The following is a 22315-nucleotide window of genomic DNA, read 5'->3' as shown; positions in this document are numbered from 1 at the left end:
CGAAAATGCCAATCGGAAAAAAAATTGAGAAAGGGGATAGACGTCTCCACCTCCAGAGTCCGGACATGTGACGGCATTGTGAGCACTCCGTGGATTTGCATTCAGATGCGCTGACAATAACAAAAAAATTACAATTAAGGTGCTCTGAGAATACCCCCCAAAATGAATGCGCTTTAAACTCTCATGAGACAGTGAAACATTTTGATTAACTGGACTTTCTCAGCCAAAGTCATTCTGGGGGAGGCGCCAAGAAACCAGAAGACAAATGTGGTGGCTGGTCAAGGCCATCAAGGCCTTTTCTGCTGGCCGAACAGCAACACATAGCCAAAAATCAATAAATCTCGCCCTCTCTCTCGATATATATATATTTATATTTGATCAAACCTATTGAAAAATAGGTTCAACTCATTTGCCCACTGAAGCCCCCCCCCCCTTCTGGGTCTTACCTGGTTTACCGCCTGCTACTGCATATGTACGCACGTGTGTTCACATCAATTTTACGGAGCTGGTGGTCTGCGAGAATGTGTATCGTGTAAAAAAAAAAAAAACAGGCCTGGCTGCTATTTTGGGCAAGCTTACGCTTTTCAAACGATCACATCAGTCACAGGAAGTGCCGTGCTCGAACAGGAAGGAAAACAGGAAGTGAACACACTTTGACGGCGTGCGGATGCCGGAGCGAAAACAGCACGTCACCGTTGCCAAGAGGCAGTCGGAAAAAAACCCGAAAACGCTACATTGCAGCTAAAGTTGACGGCGACGGAACGCTTTGCGTCTTTTGCGTGTTTTGGGAGCGCGGGAAGAAGTTCGACGCATTGAAAGCGAGGCGTCACGGTGAGGCACCTGTGTGTCTCGTGCCGTTCTTTCTTTCTTTTTCATTTGATTGATTGATTGGTTTTTTTGCACATGCTGACATACAAACATATATGTATACATTTAAGTTTTTGGCAAACTGATTTCCAGAAAATAACAAAATTTCAACGATTGAATTCAACAATTTTACGAATAAATTATTTTTTGCATGAAATAATAAGGGATTTAGTGTGACTAACCAATTTATAGATGATGCAATTAAACATTATTCTAAATCAAATTCAAGTAAAACATTTTCAGATGATATTAAACCACTTAAATAGTGTCAATCAAATTTTCACACTTAACGACAGACAAATTGGTGCTATATTGAGACATTTCATATTTTTATTTTCACGTACAAAACTAAGAATGTAAATGTCCTGTCGATGACAACATTTCAACAAATATTCAAATACACCATTTTACATCCAAATTAGATTTTCTTTTAAGTTATTCAGTCCGATGAGAAACAGAAAAGAACTTGTAAAAAAATGAATCAAGTTTACATTTATGTTTTGTTTTCATGTCTATATTTTTGAAGTATTTAGTATCAATGAAATCAAACAATATTTGTGCCTTTCCGTGTACATTTGACTTTTTTCATTTATGAAGGAATTCACGCATCCGTAAAGTCATGCGGAAATCAATTCTTTTCCTTCGGCAGTAGTTTGAGAAAACGTTTTAGTCAACGAACGCTTCATTAAGGTGGAGGAAAGTGAACGAGTGCGGTTTGTTCATTGCACATTTTCTGTGTTTGCGCGAGATGCTAACGAATCGCCGCTTCCCGATGCAGGCTCGCAACTTGAGCACATCCGAGTTGGCCGCCATCAAGATGGTCAAGCTGGACCCATGTCAGTGGTAACTTTTTGCACGTTTTCCATGCATGCGTGCGCGGCAACCCCACCGTGACCTCAAAGTGGTTGCGCTTGTCCAGGTGATGACATCACGTCCATCCAGCAGGAGATCACCATGATGAGCGAGTGCAAGCACAAGAACATCGTGGCCTATTTTGGCAGCTACCACCGGTATTTGCAAACAAATATTGCTCTCTTTTATTTGTATTTTTTTTCGAGGGGTGGGGGTGAAATCCTCACGCATCCTGCCTTTTACGTCAACAGCTCTCTGCTTACAACTTTAAGCACGCACGTTGCGACATCTGCCGATCATGTGTTTGCTTTGCAAACAAAACAAGATTTGTTGACTGGAGAGCAACAGAAATCAGAAATCCCTGATTTGTTTTGTATTATTTGTTGCTCTCTCTCTCTCTCTCTCTCTCTCTCCATATTGAACCTTTTGTTTTCAAAGTGTGTGTCTTTTTATTGGCAAGTTGAGCGAAGTTCTTGTGTTGTCGTCCAGGAACACCAAACTGTGGATCTGCATGGAATACTGCGGGGGCGGCTCCCTTCAGGATATTTATCACGGTATCGACTTCCAAAAAAGAGCATGGTTTGCACTTGTTTCTTTGTTTTTTTGACGTCATTTTTGTGTGTTTTTTTTTCCCCAAAGTGACGGGCCCGTTGAAGGAGAAGCAGATTGCGTATGTGTGCCGAGAAACCCTGCAGGTAATTTTGGCCGCTTCGTTTCTGTGACAATGTACGAGTGTGAAATCACCGGTGGTGCACATTTGATTGCCCAAATACTTGCAAGGCCATTTTGGCTCTTTTTTTTTTTTCACGACAAGCAAAGCGGCACTTTGAACCTCAACTCTGACAAAAGTGCCGCCAAACTCATGACGAGTGACAAAAGTCAAAAGATGAGACGCACTTTGAAGACATTGACTGTGCTTGAAAATGCCCGTTGCCTTTAAATTGGTCACTTGGTCTTGAAAATGGAATGTAGCAGATTGGCAGTGAAGGCGTGGCAAGCACGCGGGCCTCACACGTGTGACGTTTGCCTTCCAATCTTGCCTCGAATCCAAAAACAGCGCTGGGAAACAAATACTACTTTTTTTTTTTTTTGTAAACTAACCCTCATCTCACAATGTTCATTCTCTAATCATGTCCACGAGGAAATGAACTTACACCGCTTATGCTTTTTGTTGGCATAACAAGCAGGATCACAGAGAATCACATGCAATGATTTTGAAGGAAAACTTGGCTGTGCTGAAATAAGAAGAAAGAAAAAACGGCTTCATTCTTCTTATTTCCCATATCAAACTAAAGAGAGTGTGCTGCCCTCTAGTGGTCGATCGTGGAATGACACCCATGAGAGGCATGCGGCGTTTTCTATTGTCCCACCTGATTGTGTTGTTGAACACACTTTTGCGTGTCTTGTAGGGTTTGTATCATCTACATGAAACGGGCAAAATGCATCGAGACATCAAGGTAAGCCGAGCTGCGTCGCGTACTGCTAGTTTTTAAGGGATGGTGCATTAAAACGCAGTGTCTTCCTACAGGGCGCCAACATCCTTTTGACAGAACGAGGGGATGTCAAACTGGGTCAGTTAAGGTCCGGACGCATCGTCATCGGACGTTCTTGCGCAAAACTCACGAGGTGCGTGCGTGTGCCTCGTAGCGGATTTCGGTGTGGCAGCGGAGATCAGCGCCTCGGTGGCCAAAAGGAAGTCTTTCATCGGGACGCCGTATTGGTGAGGACGCTCGCTTGAATGCACAGGAAGATGGAACGCACACTCACGTCCACACTCGGGAGAATCTTTTCAAGACATCCGAAAATCACGGGGAAAAAACCCAATTCCTTTGGGCCGGCCGTACGCTTGTCAACTCGCGACGACGACACGCAAGATGATCACACGTATAACCGTCACTTGACCTCGGGGAACACGACGATTTCCCATTGTAAATATTGAACATTTCCCATTGACGGCCTACGAAATTCTCCGAGCCCATCGGCGGCGAAAAAAAATCAGTTGCAACGCGGCACATCACGGGATCATCTCGGAGAGACTTCCGACAATCGGGCCGTCGCTGGCTTGAATCGGAAGAGGGTAAAAATGCTCCAATTCGGAACGATTATCGGGATGCCGGCCGGCTCCGCTTTCGGATTGTTGCGGCCACCATTTTGCAAGCAGATCAGGAAGGGAAAAAAAGAAATCCTTGTTAAGTCACGCAACACCACAGATGATCGATAATCTGTCCCTTTTGTTCATTTTACCGGGAGGGAGTAAAAATTATCAAATCAAAAGTTGGCAAACGTGGAGCCACAAACAAAGTAGACTTTCAGAAAATGACAAAAGTCAATTGGAAGCCATTTTTGGAACATGACAAAGCCCACACATGAAAATAATTTTCAGCGTTTACTTTGAACACAAATGGCCACTTGAGCCTATTTTGCCGCTCCGTCTTGCGTCTGCGACCCGGGCGACCACTTTCGTCCTTATTCATCAAAATAACTTTTTAAGAGTCAACCAAATTTCCATTTCGCTGCCAGCACACCAGACTGACCGGTGACTTTTTTTTTTTTTTTTTTTTAACGAGGCCGATGACGCACGCGGTGTGTTTCTCCTCCATATTTGTCTTCTTCTCTTTTTGCACTCTAGCACCTCCTAGTGGACGGAGGTCACTTTGGACAGTAGAACCAACCGTTTGGGATGTTTTTTGTTTTGATGCGACACTGTGACGTGATGACGGATAAAAATGCGTCCGGGCAAGTTTGTCGTTCCGCGCACCCATAAATTCAAGCGTGGTTGTCCGTCACTGTTGAAATTTGCGGCGTGAGCCGTTCTTTATTGAAGTGCGCAACAATCAGCAACATGCAGCAGCGCAAAAAACGGAAGTAAACAGAGTCTTCTTCGCGATAACAAAGTCACAGCATTAAGCAACAGCACCACCCATTGACAAACTACCGTACTACAACAGTCACTGGTTCGTGAGCGCCACGGTGAGAAAAAGTTTATCTCTGGAAGTCCGGCCCTCGAGCGACTGGTTGGGAGGCTGTTGGAGTTGAGTCGCCGAGAAAATGAGAAATATTTAGTAAATGAACCTTAAAAGACAAACTTACTCCAATGCGCGTTCCTTTCTTGTACTCAAGAAAATAAAGGGTCAAATAAAGACTCCACAACAGCTGATTAGAGTTCCGATATTTTAGTTTCTTCCATTTCTGGAGTTCAAGAAAGTACAAAGACAGATAACCGGGCGGCTTTTTCTTAATCTCACCAGAAACTGTACTCGGACGAGCACAATCGAAAAATGGCAGTTCGGCCTCCCATTTTCTAGGAGGTTTTCTATGTCAAGGGTCATGTGGGTTGAATCGGTGGTCCTTGCTCCTCCCCCCCCCCGGCCCGGTCCACGTTCCACGCTTGAGGCTGACCTCCTCAGGCAAGCGGAAGTCTCTCCGTCTCTCCTGCTCACATTCCCTGTAATCTTGTCGGTGTGCCGATTGTGTGGCGAATGTTTCCCAGATCCAATTGTTCTGTTTTTTTTTGGTGTTCTTGATAGCGTCCCTGTGACGTCGTCCCCGGCCCAATTTAATAAGTTTGTTTCTTCTTCGTCAGTTTGACCTGAGCAGACTGAATCTGTTTGTTCTGAAGGAGAGTGCGGGTCATGAAAATATTCGGTGTGCCAGTTTGAGGCCTTACATTTCAACTAAGTCATCAAAAATTAGCATATGAGAATAATATAACGAATCACACCATGACGACAATTCCAGTCGTCAATCCCATCTATGCACAGTACTTCTACTTTCATTTGATAAACGCTTTTGGTTTCATCTTCAGGAAATATGAACCTGCTAAATTAAAGAATTGACCTCCTGTCCCGTAAATGTTTCAAATAATGCCGGCAATCGTAATACAACATTTAGTCGCGAGTCGCCGTAACCCGGTTTTAGGTTCGGTGCCAAGCCTCCAAGTCCAAACTATTTTGTCCGAACGATCCTTGACGAGCCTTTGCGATCTTTGATCGCCGGCGAAGAAAAATGAAGCCCGTTAAGGCACGAAAAAAAAAAGTTGGCCTCGGAAATGTCGCCCAGCGTGCAAACGAGCAGACAGATGTTGAACGAGGATACAGAAAATCCGAGCGTGCCTAAAACCATACCTTGAGGAGCGTCTAACTCCACCTTGTGGCGCGTGCGTGCAGGATGGCTCCCGAGGTGGCCGCCGTGGAGAAGAAAGGCGGCTACGACCACCTGTGCGACATCTGGGCCGTCGGCATCACGGCCATCGAGCTGGCCGAGCTGCAGCCGCCCATGTTCCACCTCCACCCCATGAGGTCGCGCCGCGTCGCTTTTGCCGTCTTCTTTGCTGCCGGCCGCCACCGCCGCCGCATTGACGTGCTCCTCGTTTCGCGTTCTAGAGCTTTGATGTTGATGTCCAAGAGCAGCTTCCAACCGCCCAAGCTGAAGGACAAAACAAAGTGGTGAGTTGCTTTCTTCCACTTCGGCCGTTCGCAGTTTGACCGCTGCTTTTCTGTCACCGTCCGGCAGGTCTGCCGGCTTCCAAAGTTTCGTCAAGATGGCGCTCATCAAAAACCCTCGCAAGAGGCCGTCCGCTGAGACGCTGCTCCAGGTGAGCGGGCTCCTTTTGGGCGGCTTTTGGCCCGTCACTCGTGAGTGACGCCTTCTCCCGACTTGTCGTCCAGCATCCGTTGGTGACGCAGTTGTTGACCCGCAAGCTGGTCATGGAGTTGCTGGACACCGCCAACAACCCCGAGCTGCACAAGGCGCACAACTCGGACGACGGCGAGCCGGAGGTCGGCGACCGGGCGGCTCGGTCCGCGCGTTTGCCGCCTTTCCATGAGAGCCAAATCGAGTCTCGTGTCAACGCGGTTTGTTGAAAAATGGAACCCGTCGATCCCGTGCGACGTGAGCTCGTAACGGTGAAGGCGCTCTTTGAAAACGAAAGCTCGCGATCCGCGCGCGTTTGCTCAAAACCATAAATTATAAAAAAAAATTTAAAAAAAATGCTTCCATGATGTCGGAAAGAACCGAAAGAGCAACGGGCCCATCATCCGCCAAATTGACAACCGAAATGATCTCAGTTGTCAAAATGGCTCGTGCGGCTCCACAAAAACCATTTTGGATGCGCGCCGTCGACGGAAAACGAGCGAGCAACGGCATGAGTGATGGAGCACGTTGCAAAACGGGCCCAAAGTCGCGCACACCAATTTGCGGATGAAAAGAATGACGACGCCAAAATATTTTGTTGCATTTTGTTGAAATGTAACGTGCTTAAAAAGTGTGCTTGTTTTTTTTTAAACGTCGCCAGGTTGGACTTGAAACTGCGGACAAGATCCAGTCGGCGGGGAAAGAGAGAACGTGGTCTGAAGAACAATGTGAGTGCTTTGACGTCGGCAAGTTTACTTTCCGATTCCGTCATCGTTCATTTCTCATTCGATGAATCGACTCTTGTCACGGCACAAACGCGACGGCGGGCGGATGCAAGGAAGACTGGCTTTCCTCGTCTCGACATTCTGGCGATGCGAGCGACGAAGCGCAAAAGTCCCTCCATTGGGCTTCGTCCAAACGTGCACGCCGCGAGCGTGCGCGGCCGGCGTCTTTTGGGAGCCGCCCGCGCTCTCGCTCAAGCCATCAATGAGCTCCCGTCGACCTCTTGAGAGCGGCTGGATGTCGGGCAAACGTTTTTTTGGGAAGAATGCATTTTCAAAATGGTCAGCTGGGCCCGATCGTTTGGGGATGAGACAAAAAAAACCTTTCATGAATAAGAAATCAATTGGAAGAATATAACGCTAGAAATATTTTGAGGCCTGTAAGAATTTCTTTCCTAAAAAAAAAATGTTAAAAAATGGTTGGATTTTTGTATTTTTCATCTCGTTGAACGGGTCTCTGGTTTTGTCATTGGACTTCCGTTGTCGTCACGAATTGTCCACAACAAATTCTTGTTCACGCGGAAGCGTTCGAATGTGGACACGCGAGGCCGCCATTTCGATGATGGACTTTGCACTCGAGCGAAGGGCGGGCCCGAGCCGCCGACCGATCTCCACCTGGTGCTGCGTTGGCTCCGATGGTGGGCGAGGATGACCCAAACGTATTGTGAGCGTTTGATCGGAACGTCCAACAGAGTTTCAACGCCCACTTCCAGCAGAACTTCCGCGTTCGGCGCCTCCGTTGTTGCGGCAGCCGATCGGAGCCGGTGACCTCCGAACCTGTTGGCGGACACTCGCGGTGAGAGATGCCAGAAAGCTGAAGAAGGAGTCCGATTGGGCCAATTTGGCCCGTGGGACTCCGGAGGCAGCCGACAGGTTCCGGAGTGCGGCTTTGGCGGTCGCCGGAACAAATACGCGAACGTGGGAAAGTTTGGCGAGGCCATGAAAATGACTCCGGCCCAATTTCCAGAAGATTCCGGATGTTGAGGGGCTGTCTCGGTTGACACGTGTCTGCAACGCGGCGTGGCCATCGAGGACGGTGCCTTGGATTGGCCGACCGGGGCGGTGGTCTCCCTTTGTAAGAAGCGACGCTCGAGGATCCGTTCCAATTTCAGAAGCGCCTCCCTGCAACGGTCTACTCGGGGGGGGGGGTGCTCCAGAGGCGCCTTCCGTCCGTCGGGAGGTCGATTCTCGGATTCAGGAGGAGCTGTGCGCTTTTGGTCCCGATTGCGGAACGGTGGCCCAGCTCTTACTCTCGGCAGGGTCGTCAAGGGAGTTCGCCCAAGCAGTCTTCGTGTTTTGCGGACTTGGAGAAAGCGTTGGACCGTGTCCCTCGCGGAGTTCTGTCGGGTGTAACCAGCCCACTAATACGGGCAGTTCGGTCCCTGGACCGCTGACGTCAGACTTTGGTTCGCATCGCCGGCAGTAAGTCGGCTTCGATTCCAGTGAGGGTTGAAGGGCTGCCCTTCGTCACCGATTCTGTTCCGAACTTTTATGCACAGAATTTCGGTGGCCTCGGTATCGCATCTCTGCTTTTTGCAGATGATGCGGAACCGTTAGCTTCTTCGAGCCGCAATCTTCAACTCTCGCTGGATCGGTTTGCCGCCGAGCGCGAAGCGGTCAGCGCCTCCGAATCCGAGACCGTTGATCTCCGGCGGAAAAGGTTTGAGCGCCGTCTCCGGGTCGGGGACGAGATCCCGAGTCGAGGACTTCAAATATCTTGAGGTCTTGTTTTCGAGCGAGGGGAGGATGGAGCGAGAGATCGACGGGCGGGTCGGTCTGTCGTGGCGAAAAAGGAGCCGAGCCAAAAGGCAAAGTTCTCGATTTACGTTCCTACCCTCACCTTTGGTCACGAGCTGCGTGTCGTGACCGAAAGACCAAGATTTGGGTTACTAGCGGCCGAAACGAGTGTCCGGGCTCTCCTTTCGAGAAGCTCGGCCATCCGGGAGGGACTTTGAGTCGAGGAGCCAGATGAGGTGGCTCCCGGTGAGGCGTTCCGGGCGGCAGCAGGCCGAGGACTATGTCTGCTGGCTTACCTGCGAACAGCTCGGGGTGCCTTCAGAAGAGCGAGAAGACGTGGCCGGGGAGGGGCAAGTCTGGGCTGCCCAGCTCAAGCTGCGACCTCGGATGAGCGGCGGATAATGGATGGAAGAAGTCATGAAATGACATCTATTTTCCAAAGAGTGGATACATTATAGAAGACAAATTGTTTTTAAAAGGATAACAATAAATTATTTAAAAGAATGCATTGAATTTAAAATGCAGTCAAAATCAAAACCGTAAATGTTTTTACTTATTTCCCGTGTGTCTCGTCTTCTGTTGTGCATTATTGTTTTTTTTTTTTTTTTGCAGTTGGCCAAGTGAAGTTTGGGCCACCGCTGAGGAAAGTCACCGAACCTTATCCCCATTTGGTAACATTTGCGGCGACCACTCAACTCACTTAAATAAGCTTGAGCCAATGTGGCCGTTTTGTCCCCACCAGAGCTCGTACGACGACGACTGGAGCTTCTCTGCTGACGAAGACGACTCACCGTAAGACAGTGCTTCGCTTTTTTTTTTCCTGTTATGCCCCCTCACCTCCCCTAGCAAGAAGAAAAGAATTTGCGCCCCACCCCACCATCCACTCTCCGCCGCATTTTGGTCGCAAAACAAACTTCCACCGGAGAGTACGATGGGCCAGGAGAGCGCCGCTGCCAACTACTGGAGTGGATGTGCAATTACACTTTATTGGAGTACGGTGGAAAAAAGCATGTTCCCTCGGGTCACACTTCGGCATCTCATCGCACACCAAGAAAAATCAGCCGATATTTGTCACCCCTCCCCGTCAGTCGGACAACCCGTCTCTTGAAAACTCGTTCTGTTGCCTCACCTGAAAAAGATAAAGAGTACACTGTTTCCAAAAAAAAAAAAAAAAGAAGTTCAGCACTGAGAATAGATTCCAGAAAGTCCTTTTTGTGGTTGTTTTCAACCGGTGCACACAAACTGGAATTGGAAATGTCATGTCATTATCCACAGCGCGTATCGTGAACAGGGTCGCGGGAGGGTGCCGGAGCCTATCCCAGCTGACTACGGGCGAAAGGCGCACCGCACCCTGAACTGGGTAGACATAGACACCGTCGCTGAGTGGGAACCGAACCCACGCCGCCCGCACACAAGTCGGGCGAGTGGACCACGACACCGTCAGTGACGAATTGGAAATGTTACATCATTAAATGAATGAATAATTTGTACTGATGACATGAAGTGATAGCGGTTTAAACGTTAAGCAGGAAAAAGAGCAAAAAACTCCAAAAGAAAATCTTGACGCATCCGCGCGAGTAGTCAAGTGGGACTATTGATGATAAATTGGATGGGACTCCATCTTTGTCGGAACACGTCGCCTCGCCTCGGCCCGGTCCGGTTCCTCCCCCGCCATTGTTGCGGGCCGCCAGGGGCCTGGAGGCAGATAAACAGCAGGTCTTCCGTTTGCAGGAGCCTGCTGGAATGTGTGGAGCAAGCTCTGCGGTTGAGGTAGGCCACGCCCCTCCTCGCCTGCTCGCCCCGTTTTGCGATGACCTTCATGTTGTCGTGTCCGCACCAGCGGGTTTGTCTAGCCCCGCCTCCTAATCCAGACCTCAATCCCGAAAAATCCTGCCAAGATCGCTCATAATCTGCATTTTGCGATTGATGGCAAACAAACCCGCTGGTTCTCGACCTTGCGTTTTTGTCATGTTTGGCTTTGGTCGTCCCGGTCACGTCATCTGATTCTCGACCCAATCAGAGGCTGATCAGGATTCATTTATTTATTTCATTTCATTTTATTTGTGGTTTTGCTCTGTTTTTTTCCAGGAGTTTAACCATCAGGAGGACGCCATCTACTGATGTGAGCGGTGAACCACGCGCACACAAAAATCAATTCTTGCTCCTGTGTCATAAAAAGCCCAACTTTTTTTTTACTGTTTTATGCGTAACATATTATATATCAATCACATCAGATGTTTATTGATGGATTATTTGGGTTGCAAATGCCCAGAATTCCTTTTTTTTCAGGTTGTTTTACTTGATCAAAAATGCAGACAAATTTCTCATTGATGTTTGATATCGAAACGAGATTAGCTTTGCTTATTTCGCCCAATATGAATATAGACGAGCGCTTTCCTGGATATCTCGGCAAATCTATCAAGAATTTACCAAACGATGAGTGACGAGCCTGTATAATCTTTTGCGGCTGCACGAAAAGTATCACAATTAATAAAGTATAAAAAGATGTTGTGACAATCAAGGAAGAAGCGGGTTGATGTGGGCAACAATTAATTGACCAAACGGGCGCGAACGTAGCACAATCGTGGTTCCAAAACGCTTGGGAATTTCCAAAACCGATTGCAACCCGCCGAAGTTCGAAGCTGAGCAAAATCCATTTTTGAATTCAGTCTGTGATCTGGAAAAAAAAAAGGGAGGCACCGCCACGACTCTTGTGAATACTTTTCTGTTCTAGGGAGGGAGGAAGAGTGGTTGCTTCAGCCCAACGACAGCATCGCTGCCCGCATTTTGCTCTTTCAGCATCGACACCGGCCACAGAGAGACGCCGCAAAGGCCGAGCTGTACTCTGGGTCCGGACGCGTCCACCACGCCCGAGTCCTCTGGTTCGGCCCCGTTTTCGTCGCTTTTGCCATGCGCGGCTCGCCCGCCGTGACTTAGGAAAATGTGTCTATTAGCCGTCTTGGCCCGGTGCTCGGCCACGCAGGACGTCCGGCAGCGCTGCAGTGACCCGTGCCTGCCGGCAGGGGGTGCTGTGGCGACAGAGATGAGGAACGTCAGCGCTGAAAAAGAGACGCCGCTCTCACGTGAATGGAGCAAGTCTGAGGACGCTGTGAGTTGAATGAGCACGTCATAATTGTCTCGTGGATTTGTTTGAAGCAAGATTTTCACTTCAAATGTGTTTTCCAGTGTTCGCTTTATGGTTCACAACTCTGAGGCTAACAATGCAAAAGGCATTGACATGTACTGTCGTGATTTTTTTTTTTAAACACCAACAATGGAGCAACACATTTAGACAGAATAATCGAAAGTGTGATTGAATATGTCTAAAGTGTGTTTGAAATGCAGCATCAAGGTACAACTCGCTTTCAACGGACGGTCACTGGCTCCTTCCCATTCTTTTCCTTATTTGAACCTGTTGTGATATTTTTAGAGGGCTGATTTTCATGGACTTCCTCCCACCCCTCAAGTCCATGTAAGTGTCAAATCGAACCGACCGCATGCAACACACACACACACGCGACATGCTAAAAGCTACTTTGAGCTCATTCTCAAATCCACACGCATGTGTTTTTGTGTTCGGGTGTTCCAAATTATATTAATATATTAATTAAGCAGATCCTTTTTTTTTTTTCACTCAATAGTCGATACGAGTTACAGTGTCTAATATGAAAGTACAAAACTGCAATGCGGTCTCAATTCTTTTTTGGTGCATTATGTAGATGGGGGCCTGCTTTTCCAAAGTCTTCAATGGCTGCCCTCTCAAAATCCACTCTGCTGTCACCTGGATTTTTCCCAGCACGCGAGGTGAAATATTTTTCTAGTTTCAAATTGTTAAAAGGGAAGCGGATGAGCATTGATGGCCATCTTTCCATCTCAGATCAGTATCTTATTCTTGGGGCAGAGGAGGGAATCTACACGCTCAACCTGAATGAACTTCACGAAGACACACTAGAGAAGGTGAAGAAATGACATAAAACAGATCCTGTTGATTTATTATTTTTTTTTGTGGAATTTATCTGTTCTTTACGGAGCCTGCCAGGGGACATCGGGAAAATATTTAAGATTGCGTTATAATGCAATACTTTGCAATATATTGCAATAGTTAATGCAAAAAAAAAAAAAAACGCAATACTATTGCGTGATATTGCAATACTAATTGCGTTATAACACAATACTATGGCAATATGACGCAATAGCTTTGTGTTATATTGCAATGATTTTTTTTTAAATTGCAAAATAACGCAAATTATTTGTGACGGAACGAGAGATTCCACTTCCGTGTTGCTTACCCCTAGTAACTTAGCTTAGAAAAAAGGGATCCTGCTCAAATTTGCTACACTTACTCAAAATGATCCTAGAAATACACAGAATAAGTCACTTGATGGTTGGGGGTAATAATTTTGTGATTGGAGGGGGGGGTTGTTATTCTGGCAGAACCTGCCAAAATCAGTATCCCCTGGTAACTTTGCCTACGAAAGAGGGATCCTACTCATACTTGCTGCAGTTCCTCAAAATGATCTCAGTAATACACAGTTGGTCCTTTGATTGTTGGGCTTCACCAGGTTTCAGGTTACTGCCTGCTATCATATCCATATTGTTTTGAGTCGTGTAGTTGTTTGATGCTTTGAAGACGTATATATATATATATATGTGTGTATATATATATATGTATGTATGTATGTTTGTCGTCTTGTCGTCCCTCACCCAGCTGCTCCCCCAGCGATGCACATGGCTGTATGTGATGAACAACGTGCTGATGTCCGTGTCAGGTAATGTCTTCACACAAACACATTGCAAAAGACGTATCCCACGCTCGCTCGAAGCAAAAATCTCTCATCTTCCCTCCCATGGCAGGAAAATCATCCCAGCTTTATTCCCACAGTCTGACCGCCTTGTTTGAGCAGAAGGGACACTTGCCAAAAAAACACGGCAGTCTGTTGCTGGGTACGAGCCGTTTTACGGACAAGATTGGCGCAAGGTCGGATATCTTGATTTTATAACTCTTACAGCTTGCTAGTGGCTATTTGTGGCCTCGAACGTAGTCTGTAATTTCGCAATTGATTTTTGGGGGTTCTTTACTTCTGTTACTGCAAAGTTCTTAACTCAAACCAGTTGTTGCTCTTACTATGAAATCGCCATTCATTTTCATTTTAAATCAGTTTCAATTGCAGTTTCTTTATAAAATGACCTAAAAAATAACATTCTGATATTTTCAGTACCACTTTTTTTTAATTACAATTCCATTTTTCTTCAGTCAGCAAAGGGAGCTTCCACTTCTCCACATCAAATGGTTTCATTCATTTGCTAGATTGAAGGGCACCAAGTAATAATAATAGTAAAAAAAAAAGGGAATCATTTTCCAATTTAGTAACAAATTACTTGGTGAGGACTCAAGCGTGAGCTAGGGCTGGGCGATATGACCTCAAATCAATATCGCGATAAATTGAGCAATTTTACCTCGATAACGATAAATGCGCGATAAATTCCCCCCGTGGACCAAAATCAAAATAAATGCAGGAAATGCATATTAACTGCTTTTTTAAATTGACCAACTGGTAAACATTACTTTCAATGAAAAATAAAAGTACACAAATCATTTGTATAAACATTCAAGAACATTGGGTCAGGCCTACAAACGGGAGGGCATTAGTGCAATTGTGCAGTCCTAGGATGCAATATATACAACTACTACTGTACTTTCAGCCAATGGTGTACTTAAATATTGACCAATGATGTATTTTGTTTCCCATTACAGTATTCTTATAACAGTACTTCTATCACTGCAGCATTTCTACCATTGCAGGACGTTCACTATTACAGTACTTTCATCATTGCAGTATTTTTATGATTGCAGTATTTTCAATCATTCAGTCGTTTTTATCATGACAGCGTTTCCCCCTCTGTATAATGGACCGGCATTAGGAGTGTTTCCTTACACTTTGATACGTTTATACTGTGTATATTTGCATGCTTTTTATGAATGTCTGCTGCTAATGTTAGACATTAACGACTACATTACGCCGCCGACTCTGTGTGATCTAAATCTTTGCTGCTGTAACACCTCAAATTTCCCCATTGTGGGACTAATAATGGACATCTTATCTTATCTTATTCCAAATAGTTTGCTTTACATGACTTGAACAATGTCACAAAGAACAGGAGAAAAAGGTCCTGCTCTCGCAAAACCTCTTTCTGCAAACAGATTGAGCCGAGGTGCTGTCATGCCATGTGCAAAGGCCTCGATTTGTGTCAAGGTCTCTTGTAAACAATATCAATAATGCCAAATTAAATGAAAAAAATGTCAATGCAAGCCAAATAAACGCGTGTGCATCATCGGGAAAACGCGCCGTCTCGAGTACTCTGGTGCGCAGTCGCCACTTGTCGTCTACGTCACGCACAGTCGGGCTCAAACGGGGATCCGTGTTGCGACTCGACCACAAGTCGGATGTGGATGCAAAATGCTCGACATGTCTCCGCTCCCGTCCCGATGTGGTCCATATTGGGGAGTACATTTTGCCACAAATATTTTTTGTACCACTTGTCGGCTACTTTAAATCCCGTGCGCTCCATTGTCACTAGAGGAGCTAAATATTTAGCTATGTGCTAGGCTATCGCGTTCTCTCGGATGGTGTCGCCTCCGTTATGGGCTGTTGTCACTTGTCCAACCTTGCTACTGGTGGGTGGTGAAAAAGAAAAGGTTGGACGCGCTGTTTTGAGTGTAGTTCATGTTCTTTTGAGCAAACATCGTCTTTATGGAACCCAAAACAGATGTCCAATTTCTTTTCGGGACAAGCGCGACCGGAACAACTTCAACTAACGTTACTTTGTCTTCAGCCATGTCAGCCGCTTCTTGATTTGAATCGCCAGCTACGACCGCGTCGTCTGTTTTCGTTCTTGTTGAGCTGGGTGGAGTCACGTGACGACGCGCTGAAGGCGTCTTAAAGGGGCAGACAAAAGACCTTTCTTGACAAAAGACCTTTCTTTTCTTTCTTTTTTTTTAAACACCAAATTTACCGACCTGGGCAAAATGATGTGGGTCATTGTAATAAATTTCGGTAAGGGTCAATTTTCGGTTTATCGCCCAGCCCTAGCGTGAGCACTCTTGCAAGCATCGGTCTGCAAAAAAAGTGCGATTGGACAACCGCAGTAGAATTTGACACGGGAGACTCAGTGATCTCATTGTTTTCCTGTCCGCCCGTCTGAAGGTTTTGCGATTGTTTTCTCCTCAGAAAGTTTTCCTTTTCCACGAAGATCCCGGACACGAAAGGCTGCCGAAGATGTAGTGTCGGTAAGGCTTGGCAGGATTTTTTAATCTGCAGTCACTCGAGTCGACTCGTTGATTGTCTTGCAGCTCGAAACCCTTACACAGACAGTACTTTTTTATGCGGGGCGGTCCCGTCCGGCCTCGTTCTGCTCTTGTGGTACGAGCCCCTGCAGAAGTTCATGCATCTCAAGGTTTGTCGCCCGTCGCCTTCAGAGCGGAGGCGCCGAGCTTTTGAGGACTTGACGTGTTGCGTTCCGTTCTGCTCGCAGCACCTGACGACGAGGCTGCCCGACCGCCTGGCCGTCTTTGAGCTGCTGGTCTTGGTCACCGACGAGTTCCCGCAGTTGTGCTTCGGGGTGAGACGCTGCGCCAATGGCAACCTCAAGTTTGATATCATCGAGCTGAATGGCACGCCCGTTTCAGAGCCAGGTAGGGATCAATGTTTGTGGGTTCAAAAAGTCTCTTGGAAGACAACCAGAAATGGAGAACTTTGTTCGTTAGTATTTTGACTTTCATTTTCAAAAGATAGGATTGGTCTCAAAATGCTTTTAAACCAGTCTTGTAGTATTGGGACTTTCATTTTGGAATTATGTGTGAAAGCTACTTGGAGAGGGAGGGAAGAGAGAGAGAAAGATTTTCAAAACATATTTTAGGTTACAGTGAATTTGTGTCGTTTTATAGAAAATGTCTCTTTTACCAGAGCTGCGCAGCCGGGGGCGGAACGGTCCAACCTCCCGGCCAGGAGTGGGGTGGCGGGGTGACAAATTTAAAAAAAGGGTTTGATTAACCAAGGCCGGTGGTTGACTTTAATCTGACCCACGAATCAGCCCTCGTGCGTGCAATGAAGCTGCTCGTGCCAAAATGGCCTCCGGACGAAAGCGTCTTTGGCACCACGACCAACTGTTTGTTTATGACGAGACATGAGACAGCGGCTTGCGTTCAAGGGTGCCTGGATTGCTCTCTCGCGGACATCTTGGATATAGCATCCTGAGTCGCAACCATGCCAGGCGAAGCAACAGAAACTGTCCCAGTGACGGAGCAGGAGATGCAGCAGCCACAAGTGGAGACCGGTTCTGGAACAGAATCAGAGAGTGACGACTCGGTCCCTGAGCCGGAGGAACAGGACTCTGCACAAACACAGACACAGCGAGCACAGGTTGCAGCTGCTGCTGAACTAGATGAGGAACCCGTCAGCAAAGCCAAACAAAGCCGTAGTGAAAAGAAGGCCCGAAAGGCGATGTCAAAGCTCGGTCTCAGGCGGGTAACAGGTGTCACCAGAGTCACAATTCGCAAGTCCAAGAACATCTTGTTTGTCAAAACAAAACCAGACGTCTAAAAGAGCCCCGCATCAGACACATACATTGTGTTCGGTGAGGCTAAGATTGAAGATCTCTCTCAGCAAGCCCAGCTGGCTGCTGCAGAAAAATTCAAGGTGCAAGGAGAAGCTGTATCAAACATCCAGGAAAATACACAGACGCCAACAGTACAGGAGGAGAGCGAAGAAGAAGAGGTTGATGAGACTGGAGTTGAGGTTAAGGACATTGAACTCGTCATGTCACAAGCAAACGTATCGCGGGCAAAGGCTGTACGCGCCCTCAAGAACAACAACAACGACATTGTTAATGCTATTATGGAGTTGACGATGTAAAATGGACCCTGGCGAGACGTGTTTGAAGAAAGGTTGCTGATTCGCTCATTTATAGAATTTATACCCAAGATGGAAATTAAATGTGACTTAACAATAAAAAAAAAAAAAAAAAAAAAAGGGTGCCTGGATTTCCTGATTCTGACGTCACGTAACCGCGCCTCCCACGTGCTACTCTGGCAAACCATTACAAGAGGAAGGGGGGTGATACCACAATCCCTATAATTGTGAATTGTGGTAATCAGATTCCGAATGAGAATGCCCTTTATTGTCAGTGTGCAACGAGATTAGAGAGCTACCCGCTCCAGTGCAATACAACAACAATTTAATTGTTTTATATATATACAGCGACATAATGTGTTTTCATTCTTTCAATTTCGAATTTAATTCATCTATTTTATATATATATATATATATATATATATATATATGTGTATATATGTGTATATATATATATGTGTGTATATATATATATATATATATATGTATAGATGTATATAGAATGAAAACACATTATGTCGCTGTTCGGCAAGGTAAGGGTAGTCGTGTGTGAGAGTTCAACATGGAGATGGCTCTCGCTAAAAAACAGTTTTTCAGTCTGTTAGTTTTTATTTTTGATGCACCTGTCGCGCCTGCCAGAGGGCAACAGGTCGAACACCCCCCGCCCCCCTTTGTAATGGTATGCCCCAGTAGCAGGTGGGAGGCGCGAGTGACATGTTGTCCAAATGAGGAAATCCAGGTTGCGCTTGAACGCGCGCCCCTCTCTCGTCTCTTCATACACAAATGAGGATGTTTCAATAAAGCTCTGCTGTTAGCATCTCTCCTGCGGCGGCGTCATGCATGGACACTTTTTTTTCTTAGGGCGGCGGGGGGCAGACAATTTTTCTGAATAAAGTCGGCGCGTCGAAGTCGGATGGCTACCCAGATCGCAGCCGGAGTGATCAGCAAAAAAAGGGTCACGTTCCCAGCTCTGTTTTTTACCTTGAAAAGTTTTTTTCTCAAAAACAGTCAGCCTTATATTTTGCAGTGTAGACGTTTTGTCACACTAAATTACATTTTTCCCTCCAAGTAGAGTAACTTTCATGTCGACAATATCCAACTTAGCATGACGACTTAAATCTTGGTCATGATTGATCTGGAAAATTCATTTGAAAAGTTTCTTTGTAGAAGACGAGGCTGCCGAGGCCGTCCAGGTCACCCAGTTGGACCGAGACACGGTTCTCATTGCGTTAGAGCGTAAGCTACCTCCATGTTTGCAATGAGCCTTCAATTTGACAGCCAAACGTGACACTAATGTGTGAAATTTGACTTTTGACGCAACAGAAACGGTCAAGATTGTAAATTTACAGGGCCTTCCATCCAGGGAGCTCGCCGCTGAAATGGTTTTCGACTTCCCCATTGAAACGTTCGGTAAGAAAAACAAAACAATCATGACTCCCCCGCCCCAATTTGTTTGATTTGCGTTTGTTGCAGTTTGCTTGCAGGACAGCGTGCTGGCTTTCTGGAAGCACGGACTTAAAGGAAGGAGCTTTCACTCAAATGAGGTGATGGAGGTTCAAGAGGTTTTGTTGCAATCACGCCGTTGGCGCAACAAAAGCTCCAGGATTGATTTTTTCTTGATTTGCAGGTAACACAAGAAATTGATGACGAGAGTCGAGTATTCCGAGTTTTGGGAACAAACAGGTATGCGAACACTTCTTTCGACTAAAACGAAACCATAATTGTCAATTTGTAAGAATAAAGTTTCATCATTATATATATATATATATATATATATATATATATATATATATATATATATATATATATATATATATATATATATATATATATATATATATATATATAATATAACATATTGTATATATTAGTGGTGGTCATAGATTATTTTTTAATCTAGATTAATCTCACTCCAATACTGGAGTTAATCTAGATTAAAATGGTTCATTTAAATTTTAGCATCATGTGTTACCGAAATAATGAAGCTTTCTGATGAACAATAAGTATTTTACTTTGTTAAACCCTGATAACAAATAGGCAAGAGAACAGTCTCTCACACAGGACAATTGTCACAGGCGTTCCCAAGTATTTTCGGGCAATGTGGGCCATCTTTCCATAGACAGCAGTGTGACTTCCACATATTTCAAGGGAAAAAAACAAATAAACATTTTATATTCTTATTTCCGCATTCAGTAGAAATAAGTACATTTGTTTTGGCAACACTGTCATTGCAAGTGAAATTGCGTAAATCCCAAGCATTATAAGAAACCTTTGTTACTTTTTTCAAAATAACCTTTTGCAATGTGCAGTCGTGCCTTCTTTCTATACTTACAGTACTTGCCCACCTCCTTAACTCCCTCTGTTTATCTTCAACACATGCAAACATTCCCTTATATTCTCACACTCTCTCAGACAAACGCATACACCTCTCAAATACATATTCACACGCACACACTCAAACGTCCCCCTTATGCACCGGCGCCTTTTCATGTTATTTTGACTCTGCCAAGTAGACATTCAGTACATGCACAATTTCTGGACATATCCCTGCACAGCTGAGATGATTGACTTGACTTTGTCTCAGCGATGTAGACGTTTTACCATGGAACGATGTGACAAACAAAATGATGGTATACATTAAACATAACCAGTGCTATCTGGGTTAGCTCTAATGTAAGATAGTTTGTAAATATAAAAGAAACGGTCAAAATGTACCCAAGGTGAACGAGTTCGGCTCCCAATTGCAATCGATGAAATGTACAGTAACTCCGAGGTCGTTGTTGTTGTTGACAAATGTCCAATAGTCCCTCCTTAGTGTAAATGTCGCCCCTGCTAATTTATCGTCTTTGGAATTTTTCTCTGCGGCGTGCAGTTCATCGACTCTCCCCGCGATGGTTCGCCTCGCGAAAAGTTTGTACGATGGGTCGCCTGTGACCGCCTGCAGAACCAATGCAAGTCCGTTTATAAAATCTTCAACCCCACTGACAGGTCGACAGTTGACGGCAATCTACGGTGCCAAATGATTTGTTAGCTTGATTGATTGAGCTGTGCTTATCGAGGTCTCCACTGGGTAGCTTCTTGAACACAAATTTACAACAGACAGGCGTGGGTTCAAAACCGGCTCCGGCCATCCTGTGTGGAGTTTGCATGTTCTCCCCGTGCCTGCGTGGGTTTCCTCTCACATTCCAAAAACATGCACGGCAGGCCGATTGAACGCTCTAAATTGCCCCTCGGTATGAGTGTGAGCGTGGATGGTTGTTTGTCGACGTGTGCCCTGCGATTGGCTGGCGATCAGTTCAGGGTGTGACCCCGCCTCCTGCCCGAAGATCGCTGGGATCGGCTCCAGCGCGCCCCGCGACCCGCGTGAGGAGAAGCTGTATAGATAATGGATATATATATATATATATATATATATATATTTATTAGGGGAGCAACAATACGTGTATCTATATTGAATCGTTGGATACAGAGGTCACGGTTCGGTGCCGCACTGAATCGAACAATACGCAAAATTTGATGACGATGAGGAGCAGCGCTGTCTACTCCGCCTTTTCCTATGCTGGATTGGCGAGCGCAAACCCATTCACTTTACGTTACTGCCCCTCCCACATTTCGCTAGCGGTTGCAACATAGCTACAAGCATACCTGAAGCGGAAGAAGCCCCACCAAACTTCACGTCGAGCACAAGATGGAAGTTTAAGCATGACTGCTTTCAATTATGGTTATCAACATACCTATCAATGTCTCCTTAATTATTATTTCTTTCTTCCTTAGGGACATCATTCTTCAGAGCACACCAACCAACCAGCCCGCAGCACCAAGCAACGTCTACATTCTGACAGGCCACGAAAGCAGCTATTGAAACGAGTCACAAATGAGCCCAACACTTAGCCAGTGCGCCCAATACATTGTTGACTTGAGAAAAGTTAGGGTATAGCCACTTGCGTTTGTGCGAAAGTTGCAAATGAACCGGAATGTACTGCTCGTTAGCATTCGTGCAGCCACCTTCTTTTGTGCCGCACGCATTGTGCGAGCCCGCAGGAGCAAAACGGAATTGCAATTGCACAAGACTGAATCATGCCAAGTACTTTGCACGATTAAATACAAGTACACTTGGCGTTTTATTCGACGAACCGAGAGCCGAGGCTCATGCGAAAGTCAAAGGTGGCCCACATCGGGGACATTTGCAATGGCAGTCGATCTTTAATTTCATTTACTTCACGACGTATGAACGGCTTGTTCGTGAGAGAATACAATGAAGTTGTAATAAGTGTTTTTCTATCATATTGATATTATTTATGGAAGGTGCACTGGATAGGTTAACACTCAGCTCTGCCTGAGATACTTGAAGATTATTTGCTTGTAACCATCTTTTGAAGGTAACCGTTCATACGTTTATCACCTTTTTATACTCCGCTTGTAATGTTTTCAATCGATCCGATATTCTTGTTTCAACGTCACTCGTAGTCTCGACAGAGATTGTCACGTTGACGCTTGATACTAGACCTACAATAAAATGAAATATTGAACATTGTA

General features: G+C 45.7%; 2 protein-coding genes and 1 long non-coding RNA gene across 18 annotated transcripts in view; 2 read left to right on the top strand and 1 right to left on the bottom strand.

The window, feature by feature from the left end:
• The window catches only part of LOC148339251 (uncharacterized), a 2688-nt gene extending 1910 nt beyond the window's left edge, over nt 1–778 (bottom strand). The window contains exon 1 of the long non-coding RNA XR_015842813.1: nt 447–778. This is a non-coding gene — a long non-coding RNA (uncharacterized LOC148339251). The remainder of the gene's footprint in view (nt 1–446) is intronic.
• The window catches only part of map4k2 (mitogen-activated protein kinase kinase kinase kinase 2), a 23551-nt gene extending 1236 nt beyond the window's left edge, over nt 1–22315 (top strand). For 2 of the 16 annotated variants that reach the window (XM_088293123.1, XM_088293122.1), the window contains 31 exons: nt 1646–1703; nt 1787–1877; nt 2209–2273; nt 2359–2414; nt 3129–3176; nt 3248–3290; nt 3367–3439; nt 5886–6017; nt 6102–6164; nt 6232–6313; nt 6387–6572; nt 7013–7097; nt 9483–9541; nt 9613–9662; nt 10602–10640; nt 10959–10992; nt 11605–11752; nt 11825–11979; nt 12301–12342; nt 12590–12674; nt 12748–12827; nt 13579–13639; nt 13725–13848; nt 16100–16158; nt 16222–16325; nt 16404–16563; nt 18947–19015; nt 19103–19189; nt 19253–19323; nt 19407–19462; nt 21554–22315. In XM_088293123.1, coding sequence (XP_088149249.1) covers nt 1646–1703; nt 1787–1877; nt 2209–2273; nt 2359–2414; nt 3129–3176; nt 3248–3290; nt 3367–3439; nt 5886–6017; nt 6102–6164; nt 6232–6313; nt 6387–6572; nt 7013–7097; nt 9483–9541; nt 9613–9662; nt 10602–10640; nt 10959–10992; nt 11605–11752; nt 11825–11979; nt 12301–12342; nt 12590–12674; nt 12748–12827; nt 13579–13639; nt 13725–13848; nt 16100–16158; nt 16222–16325; nt 16404–16563; nt 18947–19015; nt 19103–19189; nt 19253–19323; nt 19407–19462; nt 21554–21641 — 2553 coding nt within the window. In that variant the 3' untranslated portion in view covers nt 21642–22315. The other 14 variants (XM_088293129.1, XM_088293131.1, XM_088293127.1 and 11 more) reach the window with 14 other exon arrangements.
• Nucleotides 17135–17782, top strand: LOC148339250 (nascent polypeptide-associated complex subunit alpha-like). Its single transcript, XM_088293141.1, is given in 1 exon segment — nt 17135–17782. A coding segment is annotated over 1 exon segment (648 nt).

Source organism: Idiotropiscis lumnitzeri, chromosome 4, assembly GCF_059441095.1.
Source record: "Idiotropiscis lumnitzeri isolate Australia: NSW breed Sydney's pygmy pipehorse chromosome 4, RoL_Ilum_1.0, whole genome shotgun sequence".
Classification (NCBI taxonomy): domain Eukaryota; kingdom Metazoa; phylum Chordata; class Actinopteri; order Syngnathiformes; family Syngnathidae; genus Idiotropiscis; species Idiotropiscis lumnitzeri.
The sequence above is the reverse complement of the archived record's forward strand: the minus strand, read 5'-3'. Positions and strand labels throughout refer to the sequence as shown.